This window comes from Schistocerca cancellata, chromosome 1 (genome assembly GCF_023864275.1).
Source record: "Schistocerca cancellata isolate TAMUIC-IGC-003103 chromosome 1, iqSchCanc2.1, whole genome shotgun sequence".
Classification (NCBI taxonomy): domain Eukaryota; kingdom Metazoa; phylum Arthropoda; class Insecta; order Orthoptera; family Acrididae; genus Schistocerca; species Schistocerca cancellata.
The window spans coordinates 1,110,209,716-1,110,231,401 of record NC_064626.1 but is presented as its reverse complement, the minus strand read 5'-3'; the positions used below and the strand labels follow the sequence as shown (position 1 = coordinate 1,110,231,401).

General features: G+C 41.4%; 1 protein-coding gene across 1 annotated transcript in view; it reads right to left on the bottom strand.

Moving 5' to 3' along the window:
• LOC126092113 (suppressor of fused homolog) overlaps positions 1-21,686 on the bottom strand; it is a 133,479-nt gene that overhangs the window by 13,362 nt on the left and 98,431 nt on the right. Inside the window, exons 4-5 of the mRNA XM_049907554.1 lie at positions 20,632-20,860; positions 8,743-8,921 (exon numbers count right to left, since the gene is read on the bottom strand). Of these exons, the coding sequence (XP_049763511.1) occupies positions 8,743-8,921; positions 20,632-20,860 (408 nt within the window). The remainder of the gene's footprint in view (positions 1-8,742; positions 8,922-20,631; positions 20,861-21,686) is intronic.

Here is a 21,686-nt window from a genome sequence, read left to right as displayed (position 1 = left end):
AGAGGAGTGGGGAAGGGCAAAGATGGGTGAGACAGTTGGCACACAGAGGCACACAAAGAGTGGGAGACAAGAATAGGGAGGAGGTGATAAGAGAGGTGGGGTGGGAAGTGAAGGTTGGAGGGTGCGGAGACAGTGTATTACTGTAGACTGAGGCCTCTCTCCCCACCTCCCTGCCCCACAGCTTCCTGACACTGCACCTACTGGCAATCTAGTGCCTGCACAGTCCATCTGAAAGTGCTATTCTCTGCCCCCACTCGTACTTTGTTATCCCTTCCCCTCTCCCACCCACTCCAGATTGTTGCTTTTCTTTTCTAGTGACAGCTGCATTCTGGTTCGAGCTGCCTGAGATGGCAGCCACCTGAGTGTGAGGTGTGTTACCTTGTGTGAATGAATGTATGTGTGTGTGTGTGTGTGTGTGTGTGTGTGTGTGTGTGTGTTTCCTTTTCTGGCAAAGGCTTTGACTAAAAGCCAATGTGTGTCTTTTTGCTGTGCCTATCTGCAAATTAACTTATCATCTTTACAGTAAGTAGCAATCTATGTTTTCCTTATATTGTTTATAAGCTGTATCTAAGTGATCCTCAGATTCAAGTCAAAGGAAATCGTAAAAATCCCATGACATTTTGGCAACATATCAGTTGCCATTAAAAAGTAGCCTGACATGATACAGAGAGGAGCAGCAGGAATGGGGAGGTGGAGTTATCATATATTTTTACATTCTCACACTACCATGTAATCCGGGTTAAGCCTCATTTATCCATCTCGTTACAAGAGTCACAGACTGACTTGTGAGCTGCAGTGGCCACTACATTGCCTAAGTTTGGGATTTGAGTAAGCCATACAAATATGAGGAAGAAGAAATAAATAGTTACTTGAAAATGCAATTTTTTGTTGTCCTAGTTCATAGGATGTCCTTTGGCACTGCAGTATTCCACTGTAGCATGTAGATTATTGTCATCTGTTATGGTTTTCTACTCCCATAAATAAACAAGTTTTTTGATAAATTTTATCTCATTTTCAATTTATTTCTCGATTGTCATATAATACATATACAAAACTCTCAAGATCCTATTTAGGATTAATTTCACAGAAATTTATTATTCAGAGTCCCATTTCAAATGTTCTGCTTGGACTTCTGTAATTAGTACTTATTATGCCACTGTGAACTAGAAGTTACAGTCAATTAAAAGTTAGTACAGTTCACTGCGTGCAAAACACTATGAGCTAATATTTGAGAAGGGTGGCCTACGCCATTTGAATGTCAAAAATACCAACTTTTCTGTAAAGTACTTTAAATTACCTAAAATTAATTATTTTCTGCAATAATTAACATCGAAGTTTAAATAGCCCATGTCACTTTCCATTCCAGAGTTCATCACAACCACTGTTACACTACAAATTTTGACTGCATGCTTTTGTTACCTTAATTTTTCTGTGTAATCGACAAAAGCATTGATTGGTTACAAATTAATAATTTCATGTAATTCACTCTAATATTTAATATGGGTTTGGGGTTGTTTGGGGAAAGAGACCAAACAGCGAGGTCATCAGTCTCATCAGATTACGGAAGGATGTTGGCCATGCCCTTTTGAACAAACCATCCCGGCATTTGCCTGGAGCGATTTAGGGAAATCACCGAAAACCTAAATCAGGACGGCTGGACGCAGGATTGAACCATCATCCTCCCAAATGCGAGTCCAGTGTGCTAACCACTGCGCCACCTCGCCCGGTATTGTAATATGGGGATCGTGCATGTAAACAAGGGGATTCACAATCTGGAAGGAAAAGGGTGTCCATGCATTTTTAAAAATTTGTAACCTGTACCATTTTCTGTCTTCCAAAATGTTATTGGTTCTTGTAATTCACCAAAAACAGCAAATTCCAATCCAGCCAAATTTTAAAGCTTTATGAAGCTTTCAAAATAAGATTGTTCTTACACCTGTCAGGAAGTAGTCGGACATCACCCAAAACTGGCAGGCCACAATTTGAGAGCTAATGAGTAACATCCATGTTAGACACATTCTCATTGTTGATTTGCACCACAATTATGCATATTCTTTAAGTGACAATATAGTTCCAAACACCACAAAACTCAAAAACTTTAATAAATAATTACATTTTAGTGATAGCTTTAATCTAAATTAATGGGCCTTGCTAATTCAAATGTGATGCGATCAACAAGTACTGTGAACTATCATTGGCAACTGACTGAGGTATTGTTACACTCCAGTGATTCGTGTGATGGACACATTTAAATGAACACCAAAGTGAGTTATCTTTAACCAGCACAGTGGTAAGTGACAAATGTGGTATTTGCGTACAAATAGGAACATTGCCTTTGTGCCACAGGAGAAAATGCAACTTCTTCACTGGACTGTGACTGCGAAATATTGTGGACTTGCATAACATTGCTAATACTTTGTTCATAGTGTAAAAATTGGTCACTGTACTTATCAAGTGATCTTCACAAGGAATAAAGGTGTGTGTGATAATGAAATCTAAATGCTTGTGACAGGTAGTTTTTTAAATGAACAATGTTCCAAACTTTTGTAGACTTTCAGCTTTGATGTGATCTACATTGATGCTACCGAGGAAAGACTATAAAATCCAAGTCTGTTTCATCAAAAGCAGACTTCTTAGGTTGAAACATCAATACATGGTGGTGATATTCCTTGCACTGTTGCTCAACTGTGCAAAGAAAGAAAAGTGTCTGAGCACTGGTGGATGCATTTAGTTTTAAGTCTGTTGATTTCACCCCATAAGCTGCTGTGATATAGCAAATAAATGATTGTTTTACATTTCTCTCCTTTCATGAAACCATTCCTACAGCTGATCAACGTTCTTCGAAAAGCACACTTGATCCTTAACTTCATGTGTTTCTTCCAAGAGAAAACTGCCTGCAAACTGTATAACTTTTCATCTATGCTTTGAGCATGAGTTTCTGAGAAAGTGTTCTCAGTATTCCCCCACACTACAAAATGCAAATAGATTTACTGTGTCTATCTGCACTATATGTTACATCTGAGACATCCATCTGTTATTCACCAGATGAGGCCAAGCAGGAATGGCAACACAAAGCATTTCTCCACCTCCATAGCTAAATTAATGCTATGGTGGAAACAATTAAGATGGCAAAAGTCCTGTCATCAATTCCACCCTTATGGCTACAATACTCTGTCTTTCCAGTGAAGGGTAAGACAGGTGTTATCAGTCTTGTGAAAGAGTCTGTGACAGGGGAAAAAAAGAGGGACAAATAGACAGACAAAAAGCTGATGATCCAACGAGAACTTTTGCCCTTTGCGCAGCTGGACCACAACATGGATGGGGGAATGACTAGATATGAAGGAAAAAAAAAACATATGTCATATAACTTCATTCGAATGGACACCCAGGAAATGATTAGGTGCATATCACGTTATAGAAATGATAATTCATTTATACATTAAAATAAAAATTAAAAAAAAAAAAAACAGTTGAATATTCAATTTATGATTTGCTCTTTCAGTGCATTTGTGATGGAATTAATTTCAATGCACCTATCATCAGCAAAAGTGATCATTTCCACTTTATCAATATAAGGTCAGGCACCAGTAACATATAAGAAAAATAAGAATGACTTCTCTACCAAAGTCTGTGGCCCACAAAGATTAATTTACCCTTCACTGGAAAGACAGAGTATCCATTTGATGGATTTGTGTAACATGACACTCTTAATTTCCAAGTCTGTTAGAAACTAGTCATTATTTTTATCTCCAATACATAGAACTCACATTTCACTTCCTACATTGCTGTTCATAATTTCATTTCCAAGAAGGGGAAGGGAAGCACCCAATGGCAGTAAAAGTGGAAGTTTTAGATTGCTCAACCTATTACTTATGTTGCAACTCCTTCCTCTGTTTCTGTCTGAGGCAACAATGAAAGTGAAATGGGAGGCATTACGCATGATGATTCTGAAAGTAGGAATGAATGCAAATCAGTATCTGGAACATTTGCAGCAGCCTTTTAGAGATTCTTCACTTCCAAAGTAACAGCTTGCTTCTGGTTTAATGAGTTTGAATACAAGAAAAATTCTCTTGGATACAAACTGAGTACATTCTTGGTTCTGGATCCAAATGTCAGTAGTTTACGAGGGGGTTATGAGGGGGGAGAGAGAGAGAGAGAGAGAGAGAGAGAGAGAGAGAAAACGAAAAAACCGGGATAACATTTCCGTGGGCAGAGTTGTGTAGTAAGCATTTCTGCCACTAAACGTGTGTAGCAAAACTCACTCCCAGCTCAGTACCACCCGTGTCGTCAACCGGGCTTGTTCTGTTCATCTGCAGTGAATGTTTTTGCTAGCACTGTTTTGTTCTTGTTTCATTTTTTATGATGGCAATTTAAGTGAACAATTTGCAGCTGTAAATTTTGTTTCCTAACCAGTTAAAATGCTGCTGAAACTGTTTTAATGTTGAAAACAGCTTACCAAGATGACACTATGGGAAAAACTCAAGTATAAGAGTAATTTTCTTGATTTAAAAATGGTGACACGTCGATTGATGACAAACCTCGTTCTGGGCATCCATCAACTGCCCAAATTGGCAAAAATAGTGAAAAAATTTGACGGCTTATGGTCAAAGACTGACGGCAGATGATTGGTCAACAGTCAGAGATTAGTGGGTTATCTTGGAGCTCAGTTCAGTGAATTTTAACAGAAGATGAAACGTCAAGCTGCAACAAATCGTGCTTTTAAACAACAGCTTGAAACTGATCCAGATTTTCTGACAAAGGTCATTACAGGTGATGAGTGATGGTGTTATGGTTACAGCCCAGAAACAAAGCAACAGTCATGCCATGGAAGACGTCATCATCATCAACCCGCCCAAAAAAAATGTCGTCAAACTTCAAAATGGTGCCGATTTGCTTTTTTGATGCCAAGGCATACTTCACTCAGAGAGTGTTCCCCCAGGTCAGAGCGTCAATCAAACTTCTTCACTGCGCAACAGTGTTCATCAAGAGAGACCCTATTTGCAGCAGACAGGGACACTGATTTGACAACATTGAAGAAGTCAATAAAACAACGAGGGAGCAGCTGTCAGCCATTTTAGAAATGGCTACAAAAAATGTTTCGAACAATGGGAGCACTGGTGGGATAAATTCATTAGTTGTACTGGAGGATATTTTGAAGGGGATAAGCTTGTTTTGTAAACAATATGAAAATATATAGCTTTAAAAAAAAAAAGTAATCCCGGTCTTTTTTGGGTACCCCATCATATGGGATCTTGAATCAAAACCTCCAGTTTAAAATAAGGACATTCAGGATACCAAACTTTCCAAACCTTATGCAAATGTCTGCATACTGAATTCTGCCCACAAATGTGTACCAATTCAAATATGGAAAAGTCACAATCATGTATTTGTCTATCTGGAAACATGAGAACAGCATGATTCTGAAAAATAATCTCCCTGTGAGTATTCGCAACACGTTTAAATAATTGTGTTTCACAGCGGCAATAATCCAGACATCTGCCTTTCATTGGACAGTGGGCTACCAAATGAACTATCTGAGCATGCCTTGTGAGCTGAGTAAAAACTTGCCACCTAAGATTTTTCCATACATTTTAAGCTCTACTGAGGATGGCCTGTGTGTTGTGATCCTAACATCCCCTAGAAGAAACAAAAGTAGCATCCTAATGCAGTGTACATTCACTAAAAAGTGAGATGTAAACTCACTAAAAATGAAATCTAGTCATCTCCATAATATCTCAGGAGTTGTGGTTAGATTGATATCTTTGCTACCCCTTCAGCAATTTGGAAGAGGCTCAGGGGAAGTAGGAAGGTATGTATAGTAATTAATGGCAGGCTGAAGCTCTGGGTTTAACACTAAGGCATGTCTGTTTAACATGACTGATGGTGTACTACTTGCAAAAGGCTGGTATCCGGGTTCGAGTCTCTGTTCAGCACAGTGTTTAAACTTGTCAAGGGTGTTTAAGTCTTCACTAATTTTCTGAATCACAGATAGGCACAACGAAAAGACTCTCACAATTAAAGCTTTTGGCCATTAAAGCTTTCGGCCATTAAGGCCTTCATCAACAACACACACACACACACACACACACACGACTGCAGTCTCAGGCAACTAAAACCACACTGTGAGCAGCAGTGCCAGTGCATGATGGGAGTGTGACTGTGTGGGGGTAAGGAGGAGACTGAGGCGGGGAGGGGGTGGGATACTATGGTGAGGGTGGCAGACAGTGAAGTGCTGCAGGTTAGATGGAGGGCAGAGGAGAAGCAGATAGGTGGGGGGGGGGGGGGGGAGTAGCAGAAAAGGAGACATAAAAAGTGTGGGTGTGGTGGTGGAGTGATGGCAGGGTAGTGCTGTTCCCATTCCAGCACTACACAGCCATTATTCACCACCACACCCAGTCTTTTTATTTCTCTCCTTTTCCACTATTTCCCCTCCCCCTCCCCACCTCTCCCCAGCCCACCACCTAACTGCAGCACTGCTCGCAGTGTGATTTCAGTTGCCCAAGACTGCAGTCGTGTTTGTGTGTGTGTGTGTGTGTGTGTGTGTGTGTGTGTGTGTGTGTGTGTATTGTTGACGAAGGCCTTAATGCTCAAAAGCTTTAATTGTGTCTTTTTGTTGTGCCTATCTGCAACTCAGCATCTCCACTATATGGTGAGTAGCAACTTTCCTTCTCATGATATTGTTACATTCCTCCTGGATTTTCCATTGTTTGATTCACTAATTTTCTGCGTTTGTGAACAGTTACTTAAATGTTAAGGAATCATTCTGAGTAAACAACGTAACTATTTTAATTTCTTTTTTGATAATTAATAGCAGTAAACTTTCCGAATACTCAGAATTCTCCCAAAAAGCATCTACATTTAATGTAATCTGAACTCGCATTTCAACTGTCACTTTCTAACATTTAGTTCTCCTCATTTTATTGCTGTTGCAAATACACTGTCCTAGATTTTCATAGGTTTGCAACAGATTTTAGAGAATTCAGGATTTGCTTTTTATATTTTCTGTTATCAGTCACATTTATTTATTTTACGCATATAGACTGAAGCGGCAAGCGAAAACGTGTACCAAGGAGAGAACTAAATCTGGGTCTTCTGGTCACAATTCTGGTGCATTAGCCACTAAGCAGCTTGGCACAGCGACACAACTGCAAGGATTATCCTGGCATGCCTCCCTCCTTAGTCAAATTCTTACTGCCACTCCACTCTTCTTTAAATTCTCCCATACATATGAACAGAATTGCCAAGGCTCTCCATGTTCTGGAATAGCACCTCAGCATCAAACATAAAAGGAGGTTCAGCCTGAAACCCAGGTGCAAACAAAATTACCCAATTTCAGAGACTTTACTGGTTTCATACAGGTATGATTTTATATAGACTGAAGCAGCGGGTGAAAATCTGTACCAAGGCCAGGAATTAAACCTGGGTCTCCTGCTTACTTGGCAGGTGCATTAGCCACTAAGCCATTATGCCCTTAAAGGGGGGAGGCATACCAGATTAATATGGGCAGTTGTGTGAAATGCTGTGCCTGCGTGGCTTAGTGGCCAATGCACCTGCCTAGTAAGCAGGACACCTAGGTTCGATTCCCAGCCTTGGTATCAATTTTCACTTGCCATTTCAGTCTATATGCCTAAAATCATACCTGTATGACGCCAATAATGTCTTTGATATTGTGTCACTTCACTTATTTATTTTATGTTTAATTGACATGTTGCAGTGTGTTTGAGGTATGTTTTGCTCATCATCAGGTATTTACACATATTAATGAAAGATAAAATTGTCTTAATCTGAAATAATACAGAGCTGCTCTGTTCATTATGTGCTTCGGGGGTAAGTAAATGGGGTAAATATGATGATGTATCTTTAAAAAAACATATATACCTGATGATGTGCCAAACATACTGGAAAAGCACTTTCATATGTTACATAAACACAAATAAATGTGACTTGTAGCAGAGAACACAAATAATTATCTATAGTCATGATTCCTAAATTCTGCCCGCATGGCCACAATTAATCAGGATTTGGATGTTTGGAACTACTGAGAACTGAAAGACAGTTTGTCTTTAACCAATAACTAAACCAAGTATGTACTCATGCTAACAATGATGGAAAAAATAAGACTGATGCTTACTGTAAAGGTAACGCTGAGTTGCGAACACGCACAATTAAAAGACACGTACATATAAGCTTTCGGTCACAGCCTTAACTGGGAAAAGAGGAACACACCATTCATCCACACACATGCCTGCCAACTCCGGCAGCTCAGGCCTAGCCTGAGCTGCTGGAGTAGGCGGTCACATGCGTTTGAGGTGTGTTTGCTTGCGTGAATGATAGATGTGTGTGTTTTTCTTTTTCTGATGAGGGCTGTAGCTGAAAGCTTATATGTAAGTGTCTTTTAATTATGCCTGTCTGCCACTTAGCATGTTATCTTTACAGTAAGTAGCAATCTATCTTTCCCTACATTGCTAATATTCCCACCTGATGTATCCATATCAATATTCACTACAATACTGGAATTTCAAAGATGGAGTAGTTGAAATCTTTGACAGAACTGCCCCATTATTTATATGCAGTTGTTCTCAAAATAAGGCTACTTTATTACCGATTTGTTGCGATGCATGGTATGATTCACAGACAATCTGAGCAGACAGGAATCATTATAAATATAAACAGTGACTATAATAAATATGTTCTTTATTGTCCAGTATTAATAGTTCAAAATTTGCTCACTATGTGGCTTACCAATGTGATGGATCAGGTTCTGCATGTTTACATCTGTCCAGGAACACCGAGCACTTACGCCACTTAGATTGGAGCCATCTTTCTCAACACCTTGATCTACTTCCTCCTGGGCTGCCAAGTCTATTTCCTGCATGCTTTCCCCCCGACGCATGTCAGTCACTAGCCATTGGCTGCCAGCCCTTCATAAACAAAACAACACAAAATACTTAATCTAGCAGCATAACAACACATTAATAGCCAGTCTAGATAAAAAGGAACAGTTTAAGTGATATCTCACAACATAAGTACGCCCTAAAAGAAATTTAAGTATTTAGTATTAGGTACTTCAATGTTTATGATACAGGCAAATGTAGGTTTGCATATATTATTTGGACAAGGCAAACATCTGAAATTAAATGCAAAATTAGAAACTGCTATTGATTATGCATGTAGCACTGGATGAGAAAATGATTTAAAATTCTATTTACTACCACGCCTGTGATTGATTACAATTCAGCTCTCCAGTGAAAAATGTGTGAAGTTTTAAAAAGAAAATTTGTTGTTTCCTGACAGAAAGGGAACTACACCTATAAATGAAGATATCAGAAAGTAACAAGAACAGTAAATATAAGAGCAAAAGTTAAGCATTAAATGTTAATGTACAAGTTATCGTAGGACATGAATCTATGGACTGAAATATGGACTGAAACTTCAAACGTTTAATCTGCAGAACTCAGTCAGAACTAAGTAACAAAAGTGTGTGACCTGGCTGGAATTAAATGTCTGTTAATAACAATGTTTTCCATTGTTCTGATGTGGTGTGAACTAATTAAACATTCATAACAATAACAGTAAGGTAGAGGACCACTAACAAGATACTGTGATGTCCAAAACAAAAATGCCTAAATTTCAGATGGGCAAACCATCATAAAGAAAATACTGAAACTATTTAGGTCACAAATAGATACAGAAGGATTCTGATGGAACAGAAACTGGACTCTACTGCAACAAAGAATGGGAAGTATGCTTGGTAGCAAACATACATGAATTGAAAACTGCTACCAAGTAGAACATAAGGGTAACATCTCAGCAGCAACCAATAAGATGGTGGTAATGACAATCCCCAACCTGGCTGGGAATTGAACTCGGGACTCCATGATCCAGAGGTAGCAGCGCTAGCCACTAAACCACGAGCTGCGGACAAATTTCAAATGGGAACTGTAATATCTGAGTCAGAAGTTTATTTTACACATGATCCACCAAAATGTGCATGCACAGTATGTGGGTGGGGGGTGCCACTAAATTGATTTTGGGAAAGAATGAGTACAGATTAATTTAACCATTGTCTTTCATCATTCAACTTGAAATATTTGAGAACAACCATCATTTCAAACACCTGAGCTATCCATATGCAACTGCTGACCTGCCTAACATTTCGCTTTTGCCATTACCTCTCTACTACACAGAAGTTCTGCATACCTCACTGGAAGTTTCAAAACAGCGCACATTTCACTCCAGAGTGAAAGATTCATTCTGGAAACAATTCACAACACTGTGGCTAAGCCAGTACTCCACAATATTCTTTCTTACAGGAGTTCTTTCTTACAGGAGTTCTTTCTTACAGGGTATTGGAAAGGGTTGGTGAGAGAAGATGTCTGCTGAAGGTTGTAAGAGAAAGGAAAAAGAACTGGTTGGGACATTCATTGAGAAGGGAGTGCTTGCTAGTAGATGCTTTGGAAGGATTGGTTTGTGGGAGAAGACTGAGAGGAAGAAGGAGATACAAGGTGATAGACGACATAAAGGGAAGAGGAAATTATGCAGACCTGAAGAGGATGGCAGAAGACCGGACAGCCTGGAGAACTACCATGTGAAAACCTGCCTTTAGGCAGAACACTGATGATGATGATGACAGGAGTTTAAGTCCAGTGAGGTACGCAGGGGAGCTTCTGTAAAGTTTGGAAAGTAGGAAGGACATATGGATGCAAGTGAAGCTGAGAGGCATTAGTCATGCCTGGGTAGCTCAGTCAACACGTGCATTGTCCATGAAATGCAAGGTTATACGTTCCACATCAGTCCACCATACAGTTTTAATCTGGTTGGCAGTTTCAGTAAACATCATATTCTATAACCACAAATGTCATTGGACATTTTCTGAGAAAAGACAGAGTGAACAACAACCATGAACAGAAAAAGATCTGGACACCCCCCCTCCCCCCCACTGTGCCCACCAGATATTTGAGTGTGTTTAAGTACTGCACTATCATAGTGAGAGAAACTACTTTAATTACACAGTACACAAATGGCTATAATGCCCCACCATAACTGAGTCACTACTTCAAGCTAATGCAGTGGTGTCTGATTAGGAGGTAGAAAGTTTAAAATATGTTAGCAGAAAAAAATTATCAGCATCTGTCTTTGGCCAATAAGGGGAGGAGAAGTGGCAGGCTATAATGTGTAGACTCTGCTTAATATCTTGAGTTATATACCAGCCTTTCGACAGTATTTCACACAGTGAGGGTATGTGACAACATTTATGGCTACCTGTACTGCATTTCGTACAGAGACCTCATTAGTTCAACATGAAATGATCAAATTACATACTGGCAAACTGGTTTTCCCATTGCATTTTGTATTATTCAATACTTAAGCACAAAAATGTCATGAACATTTAACTAAAATAGGAAGCACAGACAACAGTTGTTTATATGATATGGCTGTAACATGAAACCACAGTGAATGCTTTAAGGAAGGCACCAAGAAACCAGAAAGTTGTGGAGAAAGCCATACGAGATTCTCACCTTGCCACTGAAGCACAGTTTTTGGTAAGAAATTGTACTGGTGTTTGAACATTACTATGCAATAATGAAGGAAACTTTAGATAATGTCTCATCAGAGAATGAACACAGGGAACACTGACAAGGACTGGGTAGAAATCAAGACTTTTTTCAGAATCATCCTATTATTTAATGTGAGTAATTTTACGAAACAGCTGAAGATCTTTTCCATCAAACACAGGTGCAGTATCTTAACAGCTGTATCGTCTCACTTAATGCTGCATGCTAAAAAATATTCAGTACATGATGTGAGGTGAAACACACATGAATGTTTGCAAGCAGCATCTCCTACGCAGGTAACCATTTCTGTCAGGAATTAAGAGGCTCTTGTATCTCACACGTTAAAATCACTTCAACTGTTTATGATACATGCAAAGATGGAAAATTTAAAACAACTTACAATAAAAAGAAGCTGAGCTTTTGCCACTGTGCTTGGAGATTCCAAAAATGATAAAAGAATCAAGACTTTTGAATCTGCCATAATTTTCCACGAGGCAAAGGCTTGATTAAGCTTAGAAAACTATGCGCTCATTAAGATAAGGGCAAGACAAAAAATTATTGATCTGGGACAGAAATTACATTGATATCAATGAAATTTTTGTATTTATTTTGCTGTAAATGTTGTTGTACAAAAGTACTGGTCACATTTCAATGTGATCTGGAGAACATGAAGAGAAAATTAAAAACCTTATAAATGATAACCATGTTGTTATACTTATGTATGAATGTTGTTGAATGAATACACACTGAAGCACCAAAGAAACTGGTACAGGCATTCGTATTCAAATACAGAGATATGTAAATAGGCAGAATATGGTGCTGTGGTTGGCAACGCCTATGTAAGACATCAAATGTCTAGAGCAGTTGTTAGATCAGTTACTGCTGCTACAACAGAAGGTTATCAAGATTTAAGTGAGTTTTAATGTGGTGTTATAAACGGTGCATGAGCAATGGGACACAGCATCTCCGGCGTAGCGATGAAGTGGGGATTTTCCCACATGACTATTTCACGAGTGTACCGTGAATATCAGCAATCTGGTAAAACATCAAATCACCAACACAACTGCAGCTGAAAGAAGATCCTGCAAGAATGGGACCAACAACAACTGAAGATAATCATTCAATGTGACAGAGGAGCAACTCTTTCGCTAATGGCTGCAGATGTCACTGCTGGGCCATCAACAAGTTGGTTGGATTAAAAGAGGGGGAAAGTGACCAAACTAAGAGGTCATCAGTTCCTTGTTCTGAATTTAAAAAATGCCACAAGTCTGAGAATAAAACAAACGAGACTGACAACTCAAAATGGAATGAAAGGAAAAATTACAAGAACGATGAAGGGCAACAAACATGTAAATGGACAAAAGGGGACAAGAAAACCACGGAAACACAAGAAACGGGATGAAGAGATTAAAACAACAAAGCAGATTACCATGGCTGGCTGACCATGGGAATAAAAAGGAGAAGCCAGCCAGTCTGCAACACAGAGGGACAGAGGACATGAGCTAAAACGCAGATCAATTGATAAAGCCCACCCTCACAAATAAAACGTAAAACAAAATCTGCCGATGAGGTGTTGTCAGATAAAATTAGCGGCAATGAATCCAGTAACCCAAGATTTTGTTGCTGGGCAGTCAAAGTGGGACAGTGCACCAGAATATGGGCCACTGTCAACCGGGCGCCGCACCGGACTCCGGCGGGTCTTCACGGCACAGGAGGTAACCATGGGTCGCCCAAGCAGGGCCAATGAGGAGCTGGCACAGGACAACTGATTCCCTGCAAGAGGCCCGCATGGAAGACTTCCACACAGTCTCCTTAATGACACGCAGTTTGTTGTGCATACTGTTATGCCAATCCGTCTCCCAAAGCCAAAAATAACTGCCGCATAAGACAGAATGCAAGTCAGGTTCAGAGATGCCCATCTCCAGAAGCGGTTTCCACGTAGCCTGTTTGGCCAGCCTGTTGGCAAGTTCGTTGTCTGGGATTCCGATGTGACCTAGGGTCCAGACAAACACCACAGAACGACTGGACCGTTTCAGGGCATAGATGGACTCCTGGATGGTCGCTACCAAAGGATGACGAGGGTAGCACTGATCGATAGCTTGTAGGTTGCTCAAGGAGTCAGTACACAGGAGAAATGACTCACCTGGGCATGAGCGGATGTGTTCAAGAGCACGAAATATGGCTGCCAGCTCTGCAGCCATTGGGCAAGGAGTGCTGTTCTACACGTCCTCCATGAACAGAGGCAAAGCCAACATGGCCATCGGCCATTGAGCCATCAGTATAAACCACTTCATGGCCCCAGTACATGTCGAGAATCGAGAGAATCGTGACAGTGGAGAGTCGCAGCGTTAACTGAGTCCTTAGGACCATGTGAAAGGTCCAGGCAAAGCCGCGGCCTAGGCATATACCACGGAGGTGTATGTGAAAGAACCTCAGGTATAGGTGGTTAAGGGAAGGACTCCAGTTCAGACAGAAGGGATCACATGCAAACCGCAATCGTTAGCCCTGACGTGGGCCACTGATGTGGGAGACGGGCTGCCACAGGTGGGAAAAGGAGACGGTAATTCGCATGCGCAGGAGAACTACGAACATGTGCAATGGAACTGGTGAGAAGTTGTGCACGCCTAACTTTCAATGGAGGGCCTCCAGCCTCCACCAGGACATTGATCACTGGACGCATTCTAAAAGAACCTGTTGTTAGGCGAACAACACAGTGGTGCACTGGGTTGAGTAAACGCAACACTGATGGTACGCAACACTGATGGTGCCGCTTAACCATAAACCATACTCCCATAGCCAAGGCAGGATTGAACAAGGACTCTCTAGAGCTGCAGCAGTGTAGAGTGGTCTGCACCCCAGTTGCTGTTGCTCAGGCAGTGGAGGGCACCGAGATGCTGCCAGCATTTCCGCTTAAGCTGATGAAGATGAGGTAGCCACGTCAATCTGTCATTGAAAACCAGTCCTAAGAATCAATATGCCTCCACTACAGTGAGTGGACCTTCAGTTAGATAAAGTTCTGGTTCCGAATGAACAGTACACTGCCGACAGAAGTGCACGACACACAACTTCGCGGCTGAAAACTGGAAGCCATGTGCTAGAGCCCATGACTCCGCCTTGCGAATGGCTCCCTGTACGCGCTGCTCAGCAACACCATACTGGAGGAGCAGTAAGAAATGCAGAAGTCATCCGCCTACAGAGAAGGCAAGACAGATGGCCCTACAGCTGCCACTAGACTGTTAATGGCCACTACAAATAGAGAGACACTCATTACAGAGCCCTGTGGGACTCCATTCTGCAGGATATGGATGGAACTATGGGAGGCACCAACTTGGACATGGTAAGTACAAAGCAACAGCAAATTTGGGATACAGATCGGGTAGAGGGCCTCGGGGACCCCACTCGTATAATGTGGCAAGGATATGATGTCACCAGGTCGTGTCATACACTTTTCTTCAATCGAAATACAGGGAAACCAGGTGTTGGCATCTGGAAAAGGCTGTGTAAATGGCAGACTCATGGGGACAGAAGATTATCAGCAGTACAGCGACCGTGGCGGAAGCCGCACTGACATGGAGCCAGTAGGCCACATGACTCCAGGACCCAACCCAACTGTTGGCACACCATACGTTCCAGCAGCTTATAAAGAATGTTGGTGAGGCTGTATTTAAGAGGCAGAGTTCGACTTGTGGCAATAAATTTTAGACATCTCTGCCTCGGCCAGTAAGCTTGATGCTGCCCCACAAGGGGTTATGAGCATTAAAATCTCCCAAAAGGAGAAAAGGTTTAGGGAGTTGATCAATCAGTGCAGCCATTGCGTTCAGGGGTACTGCACCACCTGGAGGAAGATATACGTTGCAGACAGTTATTTCCTTTGTCGTCCTTATCCTGACAGCCACAGCGTCAAGAGGGGTTTGAAGGGACACAAGTTCACTGCGTACTGAGTTCAGGACATAGGCACAAACTCCACCTGACACTCTATTATAGTCACTATGGTTCCCATATAGCTGCGGAGGACAGGGTTCCGCATTGCCAGGAACCAGGTTTCCTGGAGGGCAATGAAAACAGCAGGTGTAGAGCTTAACAGTTGCGATAGCTCAGCCAGGCAGTGGAAAAAACTGCCGCAATTCCACTGGAGGATGACGTGATAGTGAGGCTGGGAAGGCATGGAACATTCAATGAGGCAGCTGATGCCTCAGGGTCATCTGCTGCCACCAATTTATTTCCTGAGCAGTCTGTATCCATGGCGTCTGAGTGTCCGGCGAGGTCTAGGTCCTCAGCGGATGCCAGAATCTCCACCTCATCCTCAGAAGTAAAGCATGTAGAAAGCGGTGGTGTGAGTGCCACCGCAAGTCCCTTGGTCTTGGAGGTCTTCTTTTTGGATTTCTCTCGCTGCTCCTTGGGTTTCTCTGGCTGGGAGGGCTTCACTGATTCAGTCTCCGGGACTGAGGATGATCGTGAAGCCCTACGATGAGGTACTTTTGGGTACTTCAGCCACTGGCGGGAGTCATCTTTCCCACTAGTAGTAGCCTGGGAAAGGAGTGACCCAAGGGAACCCTTGCTAGCAAGAGGTACCGAAGAAAACTTATGCTTCTCCGGCTGAGAAGTGGGGACTGGTGTCCCCAATGGTTTGGGGAGGGGGGGGGGGGGGGGGCAGTGCTCCGGAGGTAGGTGGTGTGGGAGCAACAGTGGTGGAAGTGGCCCCCCACCATCAAGGGGACAGGTGTAGTCTTCCAGCTCAGAGAGCCTACTGGAATTCACGTAACGGACGGGCTACAACTGTTCTCATAGCAGCAGCATAAGAAGAGGTCACAGGCACAGGATGTAGACGCTTAAAATTTTCTCTTAGCCTCAGTGTAGGTCACTCGGTCCAGGGTCTTGTATTCCATGATTTTCCTTTTGCGTTGTAAAATTCTGCAGTCTGGTGAGCAAGGCAGTTGGCACAGATGGGAGGTGGGGCACATGGAGTATTGGGATGTGATGGACGTCCACAATCTCGCTTCCAGCACTTAAACCACCGCACAGAGGGAGGGATTTATGGCTTTACATCACAGCGGTAGACCAACACCCTTACCCTCTCAGGCAATGTGTCACCCTCAAAGGCCAAGATGAAGGCACCGGTGGCAACCTGATTATCCCTCAGACCCCAATGGATGCGCTGGACAAAATGAATGCCTATTGCTCTAAGTTGGCACGCAGCTTGTTGTCAGATTGCAAAAGAAGGTCCCTCTGGAATAAATACCATGGACCATATTTAAGCTCTTATGAGGCGTGATGGTAACGGAAACATCCCCCAGCTTGTCACAACCAAGTAATGTCCGTGACTGGGCAGAGGATGCTGTTTTTATCAAGACTGACCCTGACCGCATTTTGGACAAGCCCTTCACCTCCCCAAACTTGTCCTCTAAATGTTCTACAAAAAACTGTGGCTTCATCGGTACAAAGGAGTCCCCATCACTTCTCGTACATACGAGGTACCGGGGTGAATAAGTTTCGCTGCCATCCTTACCCTGGCATTCCTCCCATGGTGTGGCCAAGGAAAGGAATGATTTACGGTCGTACTTCCTTGCGGTCGTACTTAGAATGCTTAGAGACTGCTGGTGTTTGATCACCAGAAAGTAATGACGTGGTACACTTTATCGCGCGTCATCTGCACCGTTGCCAATCACTCCGACCAGAGGGTCTCACCACGGGCGCCACCCAGCCGCAGCAATGGCCACCTGGCTGGATGGCCATTCGCCAGGAGTCCCAATGCGCCAGGGTGACAGTTATCTACTCCTTGGCATACATGGGGAGTTAATGGCACAGGCATCAGCAGAGCGATCCCTGTGTTGTCAGGGGGCTACAACCAACAGAGTACATGGCGGCCCCACCACAATGGACTGGCTACCGTCCTGGATATCAGGTGCAAACAAGTCCATAGTCATTGTCAGCGCAGAAAGCAACATTGCATAGTGCATGGTAGAAAATGCACCCAGGAAGGTGTCATCACCCAAGAGATGGAGAATGACTGGGACTGCAACGCGACGACGACAAAGCAGGCTACAGATCTTAAGGCACAATGGACATGATGCACAATGTAAGGTGCCCTTCCCCAATTGGCTTGCTCTTCGGAAAAATTTTGAAGAATGGAGGTCAAACCTTACAGGGGACCATCACATAAAGGCCAAAATATGTGAGACTCCTTTTAGTCACCTCTTACGATAGGCAGGAATACCTCGGGCCTATTCTTAGCCCCGGACACGCAGGAGGGCATCAACAAGTGTCAGCATGCAAACCATTCAACAAAACATCATCAATATGGGCTTTTGGATCCGAAGGCCCACTCATGTACCCTTGACGACTGCACAACGCAAAGCTTGTGTTGTGGCACTTCTGTGTGCTCGGAGGCGCCCTACACAGTGTTAGGCAGGTGTACCAATTTCTTTGGCTCTTCAGCGTAAAATTGTTTGTGCCACATCGTTATGATTAATCATACAAATGATCCATGGAACATGCAACTAGCTAGCTTATGGTTGACATACACTTTTTGTCTGTTTTTGCTTCCTAATATACAATTACAGAGGAACGTTTCTGCCTTGAGCAAGGCAGAACTTCATCTCCGTAATTATATAACTACTGTTATACAGATTTTCAAAGTGTCACCACAGTTCTGTCAAAATTGGAAGAAAAACTAGAATGGAACACTCTCAAAGTTCTTAGTCTTGGGGTGATTTATTGCTCACAGGTAGTCATTCAAAGTTAGTTAAATTTTATGAGGAGTGTGCTCTTCCAATTTCAGCATTTAAGAAAGGTTTGGCTGAATTCAACAGTATTATCATGAAGCTAATCCATGTTTCATATGTCAGAAAACTGCAACTACAAACGAAAACGATGTAAAATAAGTATGGTACTGGAAAATTGGCAAGTAGAGAAGTATGGAGTACCTGACACCATGGTAATATCAAGACAGTATATGGTATATATTACATGGTAAAATAATTGTGAGAAAGCTTTGTGGTAGTATTTGTTGAATTCTGACCAAAAGAAAATACAAAAAGATATTGATCAGAATGTTTAAACCATTTCAAAAACAAACATAACTAATTTTGTGTTGCCATTAGTTTGTGTGACTATTACACAGTTTCTCCATACTACACCAGAAAGGAAAACAGAATCAGACCACTGAGCAGAAGCCAGTAGCCCTTCACAGGGTGTATACGTGGCCACGGAAAAAAAATTTCCGGATTTTTCCCGCATTTCCCGGTTAAAAATACACTTCTCCCGGGTGAAAATACACTTTTTCCGTGTTAAGCGACAGTATACTCTTCCTCGGCACTGTAAAACTCAACAATCCTTTGAATGTTTATGGTTTTATACACCGGAGTAGAATTTCCCGGCACTTCAGAAAACGAAACTTGGTGGGAAAACACGTTTTGAAAGACCTTTGATGTGCAGCAACACTGCATATTTTCATATTACGAAGGTATAAATTTGAATTCCACCAAATACCGCATGGTACTTTCCGAAACATTGAAATCGAGATTGTGATGCACTTTTGTAAGACAGTCATAGCTCATGTCACGTGATCTCACCAGCTGATGGTAGTATAGGACACGTGATGTAGTAAGCCAATAGCAAGATCACCCTTAAGTAGCGCGAACACACAAATAAGAAAAGTTAATGGTTTAATTTAATATACATAGCATTCACATATAATATTGGTCTCAAAGATTAATAAGCTGGAAGAGAAGCTAGGCTTCCACATATAATGTTGATCTTTTTGCGCGTGTTACACTTTAAGATACATCAGAAAAATGTGCTGGCAATAATTTTAATAGCGACGTAAATGTCTGATCTTCTGGGCTCAAAATTCTTCTAAATGGTCGTCCTCAAAGAGTTGATTTTTAAATGAGAGTAAAACGCTTTGTGATTTAGTTCATCTTGCGTAAAATGAAATCTGCTCTGAATGTAACGCTTTTCAAACCACCATTCGCAATATTTTCGCGTGACCTGTTACAAATAGGTCCGTTTCAGCAGTTGCAAAAGAGCACCGGATAACAGGCATCGCTGCTCTTGCGCAGCTATGATGACGCAGGAAGCCCATATGTTCATATGCGTAAAACATTAAAAGATCTTACGTATGTCATAAAAGAAACAAGATATCTTGGAGTACCAGTACTGTATTATCTCATGTTTGGTTCTTTATTATGGCATAATGCCATACGTGCACTTGAAATGCAGTGAACAGTTGAAACTAGCCAATAGTGTGAAATTGAACACTTTGTTTCAAATAAATTGACTGCCTCAGCAGAAAAGATTAATTTTAAGCCAAATCTCTTTAAGAAACCGGCAAAAATAACTTCACTGTTCTGTAAGGTGATTAATGCTTGACTGTCAGAAAGGTGGAAATAAAATTTGAAACTAATAACATTTTTTTTTCTCTCGCTCACGTTTTGGTGCTGCAGTATTATTCTGCAGTAGCGGGATGCAGTAATATCCTTAGTTAGAGTATTGGTTCTTACCAGTCAAAATCACAAAAATTTAACTGAAAACTAAAACATTGAAAAATTCCCGGAATTCTAAAAAATTCCTGGGTCCGGTTTTCTCCCGGATGAAAAAATTCCCTGGTTTTTCCCGGATCTCCCGGTTGTCCCGAGTCGTATACACCCGGCCTTCATCAAACGAGATGCAGATAAAAGGGTGAAGTATATTTCATTTTCTGTAAAGCCTAAGGCCAGTGCTTTTAGTGAGTCTTGTGTTGACTGTCTTGAGAAAAGTAACCAGAATAACCATAAAATACTAAAAACTCTTCTGGAACAACCAGACAACATAGACAAAAAAAGGCCAGATTTATTTATTTTTCAATATCTTCCACTTGGACCTGAAAAATATTGGACAACTGACAGACTAAGAACTTTGTCCTCATGAGAAATTATAAGTGTCTAGCAAATTTATAGTAAACAAAAAGTGTCAAAAAATTACCATTTAGTTGATTAGCAACGCATGTACTTTGATGAACACATCAGGTTAGTGATGAAATGCAGAAAAGAAAACTCTTACATAGGTAGGCAAACAAATTTGGTATAGATTTTATTACCCTGGTAACCTCTTCAGTATGTCAAGAACTCCAGGCCCATTCCACTGTTGTGCTGCCTGCAATTCTTCAGCTGTTACACCAACAATCTGCACGAAGTTAACAGATCCATAGGGAGTGCGTATGGAACCCAACTGAGGATCCTGTGTCATCAGCATATGCTGTATACGTGATTCACTTCCATCAAGTGCACAGTGCCAGGAAACATGGTCACCAGCACAAAGAACATTATCTACAGGTAAAGAGAGATTTTTTTTATTTTAAAATAAAATTAAAAGTTTGAAATGCAGATAGTTATTTAATGAGTTCATTGAGTAAAATCAAATCACAAATGAACAACAAAATGTTCGTAGAACATAAGGGGATATTATAATTTTATTCAAAGTAAAAGGTAAGAATATGTTACAGGTGACACACAAAATGAAACAGCACAATTAAAACAAGATAGATGAAATTCCCTATTTATAAGGTTTGCTGGCAATGTAAAACTAAAATTATCACTAAAAGAGGAAAAAATTGTTACAGTGTGATACAATCAGCATGCCACTGTTAACCCATAAAAACTCCACCTCTTCATTTGTTTTCAAATTATTTCCCTCTTATTTCTTACATATTAAGGATCAAATACCAAGTGCAAAATTAGTACTAATAAAATATATGATTAGCTTGACTTCAGTTAATGTGCAAGAGAGGGGGATGGAAGAAAATACCACGTGATTCGAAAAGAAAGAACAGATTGCAATTGTTTGTTGCAGACAAGACTACAAAAGGTAGAAAACTTGTGCATGTCACTGGATAGAGGAAGGCTCAAAGTTTCAACACAGCTGCACTGTTGTTTGTTTGTAGCAACACAGCAACTAATTCACAAGAAAAAACATTTTGCTTGTTGGACAACAAGATCTTGTTCATTTCTTTTGGCCTCCCAGTCCACAAGACCTCACATCTTTTTTTCTGTGGATTACATAAAACAGAGTCTGTGTCGCACCTATGGCAGCTGCTCTTCAAGAGCTGAGAAACTGAACTGCTGAAGCAGTTGATTCAATAAACAGGGACATACT